This window comes from Stegastes partitus, unplaced genomic scaffold (genome assembly GCF_000690725.1).
Source record: "Stegastes partitus isolate 25-593 unplaced genomic scaffold, Stegastes_partitus-1.0.2 Scaffold47, whole genome shotgun sequence".
Classification (NCBI taxonomy): domain Eukaryota; kingdom Metazoa; phylum Chordata; class Actinopteri; family Pomacentridae; genus Stegastes; species Stegastes partitus.
The window spans coordinates 812,651-828,070 of record NW_007577778.1 but is presented as its reverse complement, the minus strand read 5'-3'; the positions used below and the strand labels follow the sequence as shown (position 1 = coordinate 828,070).

At 42.2% G+C, this 15,420-nt stretch overlaps 1 protein-coding gene across 1 annotated transcript in view; it reads left to right on the top strand.

The window, feature by feature from the left end:
- Positions 1-7,946: 7,946 nt before the first annotated feature.
- Positions 7,947-15,420, top strand: part of pdzd8 (PDZ domain containing 8) — a 51,622-nt gene continuing 44,148 nt past the window's right edge. The window contains exon 1 of the mRNA XM_008306814.1: positions 7,947-8,953. Coding sequence (XP_008305036.1) covers positions 8,070-8,953 — 884 coding nt within the window. The 5' untranslated portion in view covers positions 7,947-8,069. The remainder of the gene's footprint in view (positions 8,954-15,420) is intronic.

The window sequence follows — 15,420 nt, the reverse complement described above, 5'->3', positions numbered from 1 at the left end:
ATCTTGCTGCGAGGCAACAGTTGCCAGAATAATGAGAGAGAGCTTTTTATTACTTTCTTCTATTTGGGAATGCTCGGTAATGATGTCATGGCTTTGGAAGCTTTTGATAGCTTAACTGACAACATCTAAGTTAAGTGCAGGCACACCTGTGGATGTATTTTAAGGCACACCTCAAACACACTGCTTCCTTTTGCGACAACATGGGGAAATCTAAAGAAATCAGTCAAGATATCAGGAAGAGAATTGTGGACCTCCACAAATCTGCTTCATCCTTGGGTACAATTTCCAGATGCCTGAAGGTTCCACGTTCATCTGTTCAAACAATTATACACAAGTATAAACACCATGTTTAGTCATCATATCGCTCAGGAAGGAGATGGGTTCTGTGTCCCAGAGATGAACCTGTTGTGGTGTGAAATGTGCATATCAACCTCAGAACAAAAGCAGAACACCTTGTGAAGATGCTGCTGAGGCGGATAAGAGAGTATCATTATCCACAGTGAAACCAGTCCTGTACCGACATGAGCTGAAAGGCTACTCAGAGAGGAAGAAGACATTTCTCCAAAAAGCAACATAAAAAAGTCAGATTACAGTTTGCAAATGCACACAGAGACAAAGACCTTCATTTCTGGAGACATGTCCTGTAGTCTGATGACACGAAAACTGAACTGTTTGGCCATAATGACCACCGTTACAAAAAAAAAAAGCCTGAGAACACCATCCCAACTGTGAAGTATGGGGGTGGTAGCATCATGTTGTGGGGGTGTTTTGCTGCAGGAGGGACTGATGCACTTCACAAAATAGATGACATCATGAGGAAAGAATATTATGTGGAAATATTGAAACAACATGTCTATCAGCCAGGAAATTAAAGCTTGGGCCAAATGGGTCTTCAAATGGACAATGACCCTAAACATGTGGCCAAATTAGTTACAGAGGCTTCAGGACAACAAAGTCAATGTTTTGGAGTGGCCATCACAAAGCCCTGATCTCAATACCGTAGAAAACTTGTGGGCAGTTTACAAACCTGACTCAGTTATACCAGTTCTGTCAGGAGGAATGGGCCTAAAATTTAGCAAACTACAGTGAGAAGGTTGTGGAAGGAAACCCAAAACGTTTGACCCAAGTCATGCAATTTAAAGACAATGTCACCATATACGAAGGAAATATATTCAAATCTCTGACTTTGAAGAAAGTAAGAAATACAACTCTCCACATATTGCATCAACAAATATCGGATGGATTGCCATAAAATTGGCAAATTATATAGTTTGCCTTTAATCATTTTCTGACTATCTTTTAGAGCCCCAGCTGTCTCGCTCTGTTTGTTACATGAAGTTGTAGAAAACAGCGTATGACATAAGAATCAAAATACTGCAAACACCTTTGACTTTCTTTAAGGATCCTCTGTTTCGCTGAAGGCATATTTCCCTCCTCATGTAAATAACCGTGTGTACGTCTGCTATGGTGAGAAATATCACAAACAAACATCGGCGTAATCCTTTGAGTCAATATTTAGCGGATGTAAGCTTGATATTAATCTTGAGTCTTGAATGTTGAGCTTGGGGTCAGGAACTGTATGTTGCTGTGCTCCAGCAGACCTCCAGGCAGTGACTTATGGAACCCAGTGTCTGACCACACTCAGTCTGACAGGACAGCCATGTGAGACGGAGCACATGATTGACAGTATATTTATCTAGGCACCATGGGAGCCCAACAGAGCTGACAGTTCTACCCATGAGTACTCAGTCGCATCTGTCGGACCACACCCTTCTTCAACGCTTTGATCCCAGCTCCACACCTGTAGTGTTTCATGGCACACCTTGCACAGTTGTGTCAGATTAGACAAACAAAATCTGTCCATTGGTAGGCAGCAGACAGACAGACACACAGACAGACAGACAGACAGACAGACAGACATATAAACACTTGTCAAAGTACTGGAACTGCTTTTATTGTAGTTCCAACTAAGTAAATCTTGTACCATGATGACACACTCAAACACACATACACACAGACACAGACACAGACACACACACACACACACACACATACACAGATGAGCTGAAACAATACCACCTTGCTCTTGTGGTTAGATCTGGAGGTTTTGAGTCGTAGTGACTCAGCTGCAAGATGCCTCGACACCAAACAGGTGCCTTCCTGTCACTTTGTGGTTACATTTCTGTGTGATACCTTCATGAATATACAGAATTGTCTGTTGTTTGTGCTTTTCTGGCCCTCTTTTATCCAATAGTTAGTACAATTAGAGGAGTTGCATTATTCAAAGGGACATGAACATGTTTACCAATCAAATAAGTCAAATACATGAGTAATGCAAAACGTTGAAAGTAAAAAGGCCAGATAAGAAAGGAAACACAAAGAAAACGGGGAGGCAAGTCTGAAAGTAACTAAGAGGTGAGTGTGAATTATTGGATAGCAACGAATGAGCAATTTATTGTACTAAAAGGGCCTGCTTCACTTCCAATGTTTTTTTTTTAATTTTTAAAAGTTTTAAAAATTTTGTAAAATGTGCTCCATTGGTTTCTGTGTGTGCTCTGTAATCAGTAACTTGTTGGGACATTTCCTGGCTTATTTCAAGCCAGCTGGTAAACCACTCCTCAAAGAACTCATACCATTGAAACCAGAAGTTTACATACACTGTATAAAAAGATTTTAAAAAATAAACAATTCTCTCACTGTCTGACATTAAATCAGAATAAAATTTTCCTATTTTTTATTAGTTCTTTATTCCTCATAAAAAGCTTATTCAGTAAAAATAAAAATAAAACAAAAACAAGTAGTGAGCCACACTGATGCAACAGGTGACATTCTTTCATCACCAAGAACACTGGCACTCAATCTCACATTTACCATCCTGCTGTTAAAAATAGACCCTGACGGATGAACTGTTAGCTCCAGTTTGAGACAGTGTTTAGAAACTACATTGACCAGATTATTTAGGAAATTATTATTCCAACAAAGCTTCAGACCTTCAGATGTCCTTTACAGAGATCAGAGAACTTTCTGGTAGACAAACATCTCAGCACTTCCCATTCAACTGGGCAGAGCCTGAGAAGATTCTCCAGGAAGAATGGCATAAACTGCCAAAATCCATGTATGCAAAGCCTGTAGAGACTTACCCAACAAGACCGGTAGCTATAGCTGCTGTCCAAGCCATTTTTTCAAAATATTGAAATAAGGGTCTGTATAACTGTGAAAATGAAAGATCTAACTTTTTTTTTTTAAATTGCTAATAATTTGCACAAATGTCTAAAAACAAGTTTCACTTTGTCACTATGGGTTACTGGGTGTAGATTGATGGGGAAATATTAAATATGTGAAATCTACAGCGCAACAAAGTATGCAGAAAGTGAAGGTGTCAGAATACTTTGATTGTGTGTGCATGTGTGTGCGTTGTGATGGTTCTATTCTGTTTACTATGCCCTGTCACATTGTGGGTCCCGTCTCCCTTTTCTTAGCATAAAGATGAATCCCCATAACATAAAGCATTACATGTTAAGGTAAAGACTTGGTTTAAGGTTAGGGTGAGGTTGGGTTTAGGTAGGTAGTGGCTAAGGTTTGGGTAAGTTACCAAGAAACAAATGTAAGTCAATGTAATCCCCTCTGAAGGAGAGGGACCTGCATGCACTAAGGAAGGGAAGGCAACAGACAACAGCTTCAACAAGAAAACAAGAGAAAGCTAGAGAGTAGAGCCCTCTGCTGGACTGTCACTGAAACGCAACATGTAGAAAATGCAAGCCCCTCATCTTATTGCATTGATTTCACATGCTGGATTCCTCTCCTCGACTCCTGTCCTCATGTTGTAGTCTCTCCCTCCAGAGATGTGAGCAGAGGAAGTGACGAGGAATTATTAAACAAATTGAGACATCCTCGCCTTGGTGCTGTTGTTTTAAAGCGACATCAGTTAAATATGACGCTGCATCATCTGTCCATTATTCCATCATAACCCACCACTGTATTTTAGGAACTCTGTCAGATGAGCAGAACAGTGTTTATGACAACTTCTAGTATGTACACTGCTCAAAAGAATAAAGGGAACACGTAAACAACACAATGTAACGCCAAGTCAGTCACACTTCTGTGAAATCAACCTGTCCAGTTAGGAAGCAACACTGACTGTGAATCAGTTTCACCTGCTGTTGTGCAAATGAAACAGACAACAGGTGGAAATGAGAGGCAGGTAGCAGAACAACCCCCATAAAGGAGTGGTTCTGCAGGTAGTGACCACAGACCATGTCTCTGTTCTCATCTTTTCTGGCTGATATTTTGGTCACTTTTGCATTTTGGCAGTGCTCTCACCCCTAGAGGAAGCATGAGGTGGTGTCTACAACCCACAGAAGTTGCTGAGGTAGTGCAGCTCATCCAGGATGGCGCATCAATGGCAAAAAGGTTTGCTGTGTCTCTCAGCACAGTGTCCAGAGCCTGGAGGAGATACCAGGAGACAGGCCAGTAAACCAGGAGACGTGGAGGGGGACGTAGGAGGGCAACAACCCAGCAGCAGGACCGCTACCTCCTCCTTTGTGCAGGAGAAACAGGAGGAGCACTGCCAGAGCCCTGCAGAATGACCTCCAGCAGACCACTAATATGCATGTTTCTGCTCAAACTGTCAGAAACAGACTCCATGAGGGTGGTATGACGGGCCTGACATCCACAAGTGGGGCTTGTGCTTACAGCCCAACACCATGCAGGGAGATTGGCATTTGCCAGAGAACACCAAGATTGGCCATTGGCACCCTGTGCTCTTCACGGATGAGAGCAGGTTCACACTGAACACATGTGACAGAGTCTGGAGACGCCGTGGAGAACGTTCTGCTGCCTGCAGCATCCTCCAGCATGACTGGTTTGGCGGTGGGTCAGTAATTGTGTGGGGAGGCATTTCTTTGGAGGGCCGCACAGCCCTCCATGGGCTGGACAGAGGTACCCTGACTGCCATCAGGTACCGGGATGAGATCTTCAGACCCATTGTGAGACCATATGCTGGTGCAGTGGGCCCTGGGTTCCTTCTGATGCGTGGCTATGTTCGGCCTCATGTGGCTGAAGTGTGTCAGCAGTTCCTGCATGATGAAGGCATTGATGCTATGGACTGGCCTGCCCATTCCCCAGACCTGAATCCAACTGAGCACATCTGGGACATCATGTCTTGTTCCATCCACCACAGACTGTCCAGGAGTTGACTGATGCTTTAATCCAGGTCTGGGAGGAGATCCTTCAGGAGAACATCCACCGCCTCATCAGGAGCATGCCCATGCGTTGTTGGGAGGTCATACAGGCATGTGGAGGCCACACACACTACTGAACCTCATTTTGACTTGTCTTGAGGAATTTCCACTGAAGTTGGATCAGCCTGTAATGTGATTTTCCACTTTTGTTTTGATTATGATTCCAAATCCAGACCTCCATGGGACAATAACTTTGATTTACATTGATCATTTTTATGTTATTTTGTTCTCAATGCATTCCACTATGTAATGAACAAAAATTCTCAACTGGAATATTTCATTCATTGAGATCTAGGATGTGTTATTTTACTGTTCCCGTTATTTCTTTGAGCAGTGTATTTACTTACAATTCTGTTCAGTGTGGCAGGTTGTAGAAGAGACTGTGGAGATGTCTTTTTTTATATTTAACAAATGTGTGCAATGTGAGTATCAGCACTCTGGCCTGTCCTTCCCCTTTCCTCTTCCTCTCTGTCAATGTGATTGTGTGTCTAGTCTAGTGATCAGGAGCGAGGACATCTGTGCAGCAGGTCTCCCCACCTGACTTCAATCAGCACTATGCTCCATAAAGGCCTGGCTCACACCATCATTCAGTGCCACTTTGCTGAGCTAGACACCAGTCAGTTCAGTCCAGGCCAAGTTCTAGTTTTCTGATATATGCTTGTGTGCCTGATTTCTTGATCTGTTCTGCTTTCACCCCCCTTCAAACAGCCTCCATCTTCTCCAGACTGGACCTGTATAATGCATGTCACCTTGTATGTTATAAAAAAGGAGATGAATGGAAACCAGCCTTTGGTTTGACAAAAGCTATCTTCCAGAACCTGATCAATGATGTCCTCTGTGATGTGATTAACTGCTTTGTCTTCGCCTTTGCAATTATTCTTTCACACAACCGCAGTTCAGGGCTCAGACTATTCCCTATGGGGGTCAGTGTCTCCTGGTAAAATTCTAGAGCGGTGGATAAGAGGCATCCTTTTCTCTAGATGGGGTGTAAGAGGGTCTGAACATATGCCTATTCAATTGCTATGTTGATGATGTTCATGCTGTGGAGGGACACTATCCATCCAGTAGCTATACCTGCTTTATCCAAAGGAGGGTCATGGGGGTCTGGAGTCTTTCCAGCTAACACTGAGTGAGAGGCAGGTACTTCCAGACAGATCACCAGTCCAATGCAGCGCTAAACCAAAGAAACAGACGCATGTGCACACTCTCACCTACAACCAATTTAGATTCACAAATTAACCTCCCATGCAAGTCTTCGGACTACAGGAAAGGTCCCATGCGCAAACAGGGATAACATGCTAAATTCACATAGAAAAGCTCCACACAAACCGCAGTTTGAACCTGAAACCTCGTTAGCTGTGACGCCGCAGTGCTGACCGCTGCACAGAGGGATACGGTACTCACAAATCAATATGTTTCACTGCAGGTGAATAAGCTGTTGAGGAAATGTTGAAACACCAGGTCTTTTACTCACAGCATATCGATGTGGAATGCATTTTTTTCAGATTTAGAGTTCTCTGCCAAATTAAGGCTTAAGGGTAAATCTTGTACACTGCATCAAATACTGACTATGCACATAATTCAGTAATAAAGTGGTTGCATCCATTAAAAAAGGCCATCAACAGTTGCATCCTTCTTAATGACAGCATGTGCTATTGTATAATAATGAGAAGTTTCTCATTAATGGAACTATGATATCTAAGTTATATGGTCAGATAATAAGGAACAGCTCATTACTAAATAACTATGCATGTAGTAGTAATCGGAATTTGTTGTACCTGTAATATGTCCTCAGCACTGTGTATCATCAACCCCCCCAAAACAAAGCAAAAACAACAAAACACCACATAAAAACATGTCTTTTAAATGAGCTGGATTATTTTAGACTGTTTAAAACCAGACAAGTCTGTTTTTGATAATGGATCATGTGTCCTGTTCATTCCTGTCCAATGTCAAGTCAAGTCACTGTTATCCATATGGCACAGTTGAAGAAACAGCAGTTGAGTGTTTTCCAATAGAGAAATAAGATAAATGACTAACTAGACTAACAAGTTTAAATATTGAGGCAGTGTAATTTAGAATGTGAATTTGTCTGAGTGAAAAGGATTAAAACCCCACAGAAACTGTAGAAATTACAACTTGAAGTGACTGTATTAGGAAATATTAAGGCTAATACCCTATAGCATTGTTAAATATACATGAAACAAATAAATTCAAGGATTCCCAGGATTTTTTTTCTCCCTCTAATGCTCTTTTTTTTCTTATGTATATTTGCTATGGTGAAGAGGAAACACGTCCTTTTAAGAGGAAGACAACTCCGACAACTACGGAGAACAAACATCTGCCTCAACCAGTTGGGGTGAGGGCAAAGGGAAGGGAAACCATAATGGAGAAACAAACAAACAATAGATCAGAAACACCAGACAGACTGTTTGGTACAGTAGACTGCAGGTCAGACCTGTACAGCTCCAGAGTCAGAAATACCCAAGAGAGAACAAAGCACAAACTGCAGGAGAAAGTAAACACAAAGTCAACAACATTCAGTCGCGAATTTAAATGCAAAGGTCAATTTAGACTGGTTTTCTTAGTGGGCAGGTGTAAAATCCGACACGCATTGAACGCATCAAAAGAAACACATTCTGTCTCCGTCATTACGCACGGCGACGTAAGCCGTTCGTCCAATCAGGTGAGGAGTCTAAAGCTCAGGAAAGAAGCAGATGATATGGCAGCTTTGAGAGCGACCAGGTGGAACTTGCTTTGTTACCGCGGCTAAACGTTTGGTTATGAAGACACATTGAGTCCGAGACGGCGTCAGGGCAGCTGCTCGAAATGATTTACTTAATACTGATTTCCGCGTTCTCCGGAGCAGTCCTTACGTTGATATTACAGTTCCTGCTGATATACCGGAGGAGCCCCGAGCCCGTAGGCAGGACAGTGCAGTATGTCAAAGTAGTGCCTGATAACGCGTTGAAGGATTACTTTAATACCCAACATGCAGAAGCAGGCCAGCAGCAACAGGACAGCACACCATCTGCTGCATCCAAACAGCAAGAGGCCGTGTCCGGCAGGCAGCAGGAGGCGGCTGTCAGCGGCGGCAGCCCCAAACAACAGCCGCCACCGCCTTCTCAAAGCGAGCCCAGTGATGCGGCCAAAGCCGAGACGTGCAATTTCCTAAATGCTATCTTTCTGTTCTTGTTCAGGGAGCTCCGAGACACCCCTGTCGTCAGACACTGGCTCACCAAAAAGATTAAGGTGGAATTTGAGGAGCTGCTGCAGACCAAGACGGCGGGTCGGCTCCTGGAGGGACTCAGTCTCAGAGATATCTCCCTGGGCAATTCTCTGCCCGTCTTTAAGACGGCCAGACCTCTGAAGCCGGCGCATTTGAACGAGGACGGCATGCCCGAGGAGCTCAACTTTGAGGTGGACCTCGAATACAATGGCGGCTTCCACCTGGCCATCGACGTGGAGCTGGTGTTCGGGAAGTCTGCCTACCTGTTCGTCAAGATGAGGCGCGTGGTGGGCCGGCTCAGGCTGCAGTTCACGCGCATGCCCTTCTCCCATTGGTCCTTCTCCTTCCTGGAGGACCCGCTGGTGGACTTTGAGGTGAAGTCCCAGTTCGAAGGAAGGCCGCTTCCTCAACTCACCTCCATCATCGTCAACCAGCTGAAACGGGTCATCAAGAAGAAGCACACCTTACCGAACTACAAAATCAGGTAGGCTCCACACCACGGTGCACCAACAGCTGTGGGCTCCTCCACCAGCAGGGAGACCCTGAAAATACTAACGTCCTCACCAGAGCCATGCCCGTAAGTCAAGAAAGCATAGATGAACTAACAGAACTCAGGGGTTAAGTCTGAATGTGTCCCAGTGTAACATGGAAAGAGTATTGGCAGAGTGTATGGAGCCCTTGGACCAGAGCCTTAAACACCAAGTGACTGATTACATTTCTTGTTGAAAAGTTAATCAATGGGCTCCAAAGCAATGCAAAACAACCACAGTCGTATGCTAAATGACCAAATTAAGACACAAAACAACCCCAAAGAGGCTCTGAACAGCCAGATAAAACCACAGAACATGCAAAATCACTACACAGAGACTCCAAGTGACCATAGAGAGATGGGAACAACAGTAGAAAAACTCAAACCAGCTAGAAAACACTGAAAACTACACTAAAGAGTCAAGGTGAGAATTCTTGTGGACATTAAGATATTTGTCGATGTCACACACTATGATTTGCGTACAGGTGTTACAGGTTCAGACACTGTAATCTGCCCTTTTCGCTTCTTTTGGGGTGTAGATTCAACAGCTTTGACCACAACATTTAGTCCAATCACACAAAACAACAACAAATAGTACTTATTGAATGGAAGTTCAGTTCTATGAGCAAGTTGGAAGCAAGGTTTGTTTTGTTAGCCCAGGGATCATTTTTCATTGCTAATGGTGAAGATGAAGAGGGCAGAAACATGGTGCTTCTGGTTATCTCCAAGATCTACCAATCAGCATTGAGCCCCACATAGCAGTTTTTCAGGGCTGCTCAAAACTACCTACCATGGAGCAGGCACTACTTTCTTCCTCAAAAGCCACCTTGAAAGAGGTTCTACAGCGGCCGTTTGGACAAACCTTCTGCTTTTCACTGGAGAGCGTCACATTTCAGTCTAATTATTTTTAATCATCTGGTGTAAAGAGTGCTTGATGACCTTGCAGTTATGAGCACAAACCATACATGTATGTGCTGCATCACTTTGGATTTTCAGGGTTCTGTGGGTGTGCTGAGTGGTTTAAAAATATTGAGCTTTAAAATTGGTAGTGATTAGCTCATGTTCAATATCATTGTTTCACTTGATTGTACAGACTTGCTATGCAGATTTTATTGAAGTGCGGGCTTGATGCATATTTTGGCTTAAGACTGTGTAATAACTTGCAAAAACTGTGCTCAACAACACTAAGCCCTTATGTCATTTTCAAATAAAATATGAAATGCCAGCTGTGATGCTTACTGCTGTTTTATAGTTGTGGTTCAGTTTTTGCAAAAAACGCTGGTTATATCTTGGGTTGGGTATCGTCTGTATTTTAATAACTCTGAGACTGAGTGGGGCAGCCAGATATGACCTATGTAATCAGTAATACTCAAATAATATAACATACTCTATAACAATGACAGGAGACATTTTTTCTATGTTTAGTATCATAATATACTTTTCTGCTCATACTTGAGTCATAGTTGTACTCGTTTGTGGATGCACACATGGGCATCTGCAGATATGCATCGGTTTAGTTGTTGTCCTAGTTTTATAGAAGTATAAGTCCGCTTGGAGGATTCCGTTTCATAAATTGCTTAGTGCAGTGACCACATGATTGTTGTCAACAACATGTTTGTTTTAAAAAAACAGAGGCTGCTGGGGCTGATGTGGTAATACGCTTATTTCACACATGCTGGTGGTGCTGTTGACTCTAGTGTAGTGTAGGACAGTAGCTCAATCGACACTTAAAAATTCAGCCTACATGCAGGAATTTTTAAGTATTCTTTGTTTTTTTCTTTGTACATGTTCCATGGTAAATATACTGCACACATAAAACCCAATTTAAGTTTGTATGTAGCATGCAGTTATCACCTCATGTATTTCAGAGCACAATCCTTCAACTGTGTCCAAGGGTGCACTTAGAATAGCTCCAGGTGTGTGACGATAATGACCTAGCTAAATAAACAAAAAATCAAGCGACTATTTTTTTTTTAGGTTTTAAGAGCATCTTACAGTGTTTTTTATCAGCAGCAGTTGTGTTATAGATTTTGTTTGTGCTTACTTGCCATTGAGACATTCTCCATGACAGCAAAGCGTTACCTTGAGGACCATAACATGTTATAAAAGGTCTGCAGCAAAGCTAGGGAGTTCCCCTTGAGTTCATATTTTTTTATTCAAATACCTTGTTTTCAAGAAAAAACTCCCAAGTTTGTTTTGAGTTTTTCTAAAACTCTGTCAGACTGGGATGTTTAACATAAACGTTTCTGGGTACTGCATAGAATTGATTTCAGACATAGTACTTGGTAGTACTCCCACAGTAGAACAGCTGTGTTTTTAGGGGACCAAGTTCTCCATCATAATCTCCAGTGAATGTAAGTCTTGTTGTGCCATTTGTTGCCATATACAACCTATGCTATGAACCACATGTAACTTAATATGGCCTTTACATTGTGTGAACAGATACTGATGGAGTCATGTGAGACCAGGGTTGGCTGTCATTTTTATTTTAACAATTCTGATTCTAGTTCTTTATGATTCTGCTTCTTAGAGTTGCATTTGGCCAGAATTTCGTCAACAGTAAAGTTCAGCTCCAACAATAATGCATGTATAATAATAATGTAACATACTGTGCTATGTATAACCAGCACCTGAGACATTCTTTTGCTTTCTTTTTACTACCATAGTACATTTTCCTGATTGTATTGAGATACTTTTACTTTAAGTAACATCTTCACTGTATGACTTTTACAGTGTGGTAGTAGTACTTTTATTTGAGTAATGGATCTCAGTATTTTCTCCTTCACAACCTATTTCTGACTACAAAGGGAAACAAACACTGAATTAAAGCAGCGAGGATTCACAGCCACAGTCTGACCGTAAATCTCCTTTCATGGAGGTGGTGATGTAGACTACTAGGTCTGATGTGTGAAGTGAGTCTCTCCTGGTGTGTACTAGAAGCAGCAGCAGCACATTGCTGCAGTTGCACTGAAATGATGCTATAAAGACGGAAATGTTAGTTTAATGAGTAAAGTTACTTCAATTGGCAGCAATGAGCCCTGATATGCAGTATAGTTAGTGAAAGTCTGCGTGTTGTGTTCACTGTCAAAGAAGAGACAAACAGTTTCTGTTCATATGTTACCACAGCATCCTCCTGTATCCTCCTGTATGCAGCTCAGTAACGACTGAGCAGGATAACAGACAGGAAACAGCAGATATTCAGTAGGTTCAGTACTCTGTTGGACTTTGCTCTGTTGTCCAGACTGTTTTCAGGAAGCAGAGAGAACTTCTCTTGGGCCAAAGCCTTTGTTAGCTTTGAGGCTAACCAGGGCTAACTCAGGGCTAACCAGGGCCAACCAGGGCTAACCAGGGCTAACCAGGGCTACCTCATCACTCCCACACTGCCACTGCACACACATCAGCGCTGCTTTATACACAGTAACAACTATTCATACACCAGCATGAATGAAAAGTGTTCAGGACTTGATAAGCCGAATCTAAATGAAGCCTACTTAGCAAATGGAAACTTAGGCCCAACCCTGTTTGCGACCTCACCTCACCATCCACCGTGAGTGTGTTTATAGGACATGATTTGTTGCAGTTCTAATTAAATTCCTGATGTGAAGTTGACATGAAACTGTTCTGGTTCTGCATATGCTTGTATGTGTGATAGATATTGGTCCCCTGGTTACTGATTACTGCATGCAGTTTGCCCGGTTGATGGTAACTGCTAACCCTAAATGAATGGCAATGAAGTTAAGCTGTTGGCTTAACTTGTTCCAGTGTACATGTGTACATGTTGGGAAGCCAGCATTCTGTAACCGCTCAAGTACACATAGAAACAGTTCGGCTTTTCCACTCGTCACTTGGTTCCTCTACAGGTAGCATCCAGAAACCTGGACAGGATGCATACAGATCGTTCTTCACAGTTATATTGATTATATCAGCCATTTCCTGAATAAGAATGACAAACACAGGATAGTTCCAGCTTCCTAAATCTGAAACTTCATAGTGTTTTTGTTATTGTCAGATCTGGCTGTAACATTTTTAACTTTTTGTTTTATGTAATTAAGAAAGTAATTGTCTAATTAACTGTTAATGAAAGCAATGATTAGCTGTAGCCCTAAATACCACAGTGTGAAGACTTTTTTGACAGCACTCCAACTAACATTTTCCCGATTTTCAAAACCAGGATGACAGCTGATCCAGGGTTGTGAACTTATGTTGTTTATTTACTCAAACACAAAAACCTGAAACTTCAGAAACATCATGGCTGTCTAAACACACAATAATTTTGTTTTGTTGCAAAGTCTGTATTCACTTGCAAATTTCCTCCCAGGTCAGAATGTTTATTTCTTCTTTGTGCAGGTTGTTTATTTGTTCCAGCTCTATAATGGTGTCTTTGTGCTGGTGTATTTTATGCATAGAGGCCATAAAACTCAACAGACTGCAGAGCCTCCTTCTCCTTTGTTTCAGTCTCTCACATGCCTTCTAGCAAATGCTGGTCCAAGTGTCATGTGAGATTTTTTCAACAGTGGCTTTCTCTTTGCGTGTGTGCCATTGGGCTGCTAGTGCTGAAGCACCCAGGCAACAGTTGCTATATGCACCCTGTCTCCCATCTGAGCTTTGGATCCCTGTAGCTCCCCAGGCTACAGAGGCCACTGGTGCTAATAATACAGAGACACAGTGTCTACGGTGGCTAAGGAAGGTCTGCTTTAGCCAGGTGGTGTGTTCTCTCTGTTTTTTAATGATTGACCATACCTTACTGAGCAATAGTCAGTGCCATGGAAATGATTTAATATTCTGAATAGCTTTGTCATAGATGTGTATGGTTTGTCTTTCTGATGTTTCCTGCTGTAGGACCCATGTACCCTGGAAACCTGAGTAACCTGTAGACAAGTATTCCAGCCCTGTAAAAACAGATGTAGTTCAAATGTAATGAAAACAAAGGTTTCATCCTGCAAGAAAGTGTTGATACTGTGTTGTAGTTGTGTAGTGTTGATGTCTTTTGCTCAGTTAGATTGTAGTTGAAAGTAGCTCCCACAAGGTTGTGGGTTTTTGAATGCAGTCTGAATCACAGAATGTTGGTGAAGACGGCGTGCGCTGCCTCTGGCATTAGGGATGTCATGATACCAGAAATTGGGTAGTTAGTGCCAGTACCACTGAATTTCCACAGGTCTTGATAGCAAAATACTAAATCTATCTAATGTATACATTTCTGTGCACATTATGTGCAAACACACACAAATGCATGAATGACAGTATATGCTGACGGACCAAACAGTAACGAACGTAGCCTACTATGAGCCACACCCAGCTACTGTTATGAGCTATAGTTAATAAAACTACAACTTGAGGTGTGCATCCTATAGGGCGAGGTTAACATTTTTGGATCTAACATATTCCCATTCTAATCCAGTTCAGGAGGTGGTGATAATGTCTGGCAATCATAAAACATAAGAGGAAGAAATTGTGAGCGATGGCTACAACAGCTGAAACAAGCTCACCTTACCCTTGTGAGCACTGTTGGTGGAGCATTTTTACAACAGATGCAGGTGTTGCAGTTCACAAACAGTTGCAGAAACGGTGGCATTTCAGAATGTAAACATTGTCATGACAAGCTGTTTGTATAAAGTGACAACTGAAGCTGTCTCACGTTGAATTCTACGTACAGATCCGGATGTCTGTCTCTGAGCTGCTTCCATAAGCCTGAGATGTCGTCTGCGTTTGCACCAAACGCTCTGTGTCACCGTCTACGTTTGGACTTTTGGTTGTCAACAGACCCTGATCATCTGACTCAAACTGTCAGAGTGTCTCCATGCACAACTCGGTGTGTTTTTATTTTCCCACAGGTCTTAAGCAGGCGTGTTGCTGCTTCTGCTGCTGCTGTTCTGCGTGTTGTTGTTACTGTCCAGTATCTCTAAAACCTAAAGCGTCTGTGGTACCTTCATAAGCCATAGAAATACAGAAAGTTCTAAAGTTCTCCTGACATCTGTAGCCTAAATCAAAAACTTGGTCTCAAAGGTTTTCACACATCAGACACAGTATTAAACTGTCTTTAAAAACCCTCCTCCTGAGTCTAGACCTGAGAAGTTGAGACACAATGGCTTTTGCTCTACATGTGGTCTGATATGGTCTGGGGCAAAAAGGGGTGGAATCAACATTTATGTATTGTTTTACAGATAAAATGAAGATTTCCCAAATCTTAAAGTGAGTTCCATAATGATAGGTGGATCAGGAAACTGCTTGTTCCCTATTGTCATTTAGGTTTCTCTTAACTGACAGATCAGAATCAGTGAATCAAAAGCTAGCTTCATATTAAGTCCAAATGGGACACAGTTTTTGTTGACAATCATGAGGTTTAGTTTAAAGAAGTGAGAGAGACAGTGTGAAAAAGGGAAGAACAAAGTCTCTGAGTGAGAAAGCAAAACTCGAGAAACAGA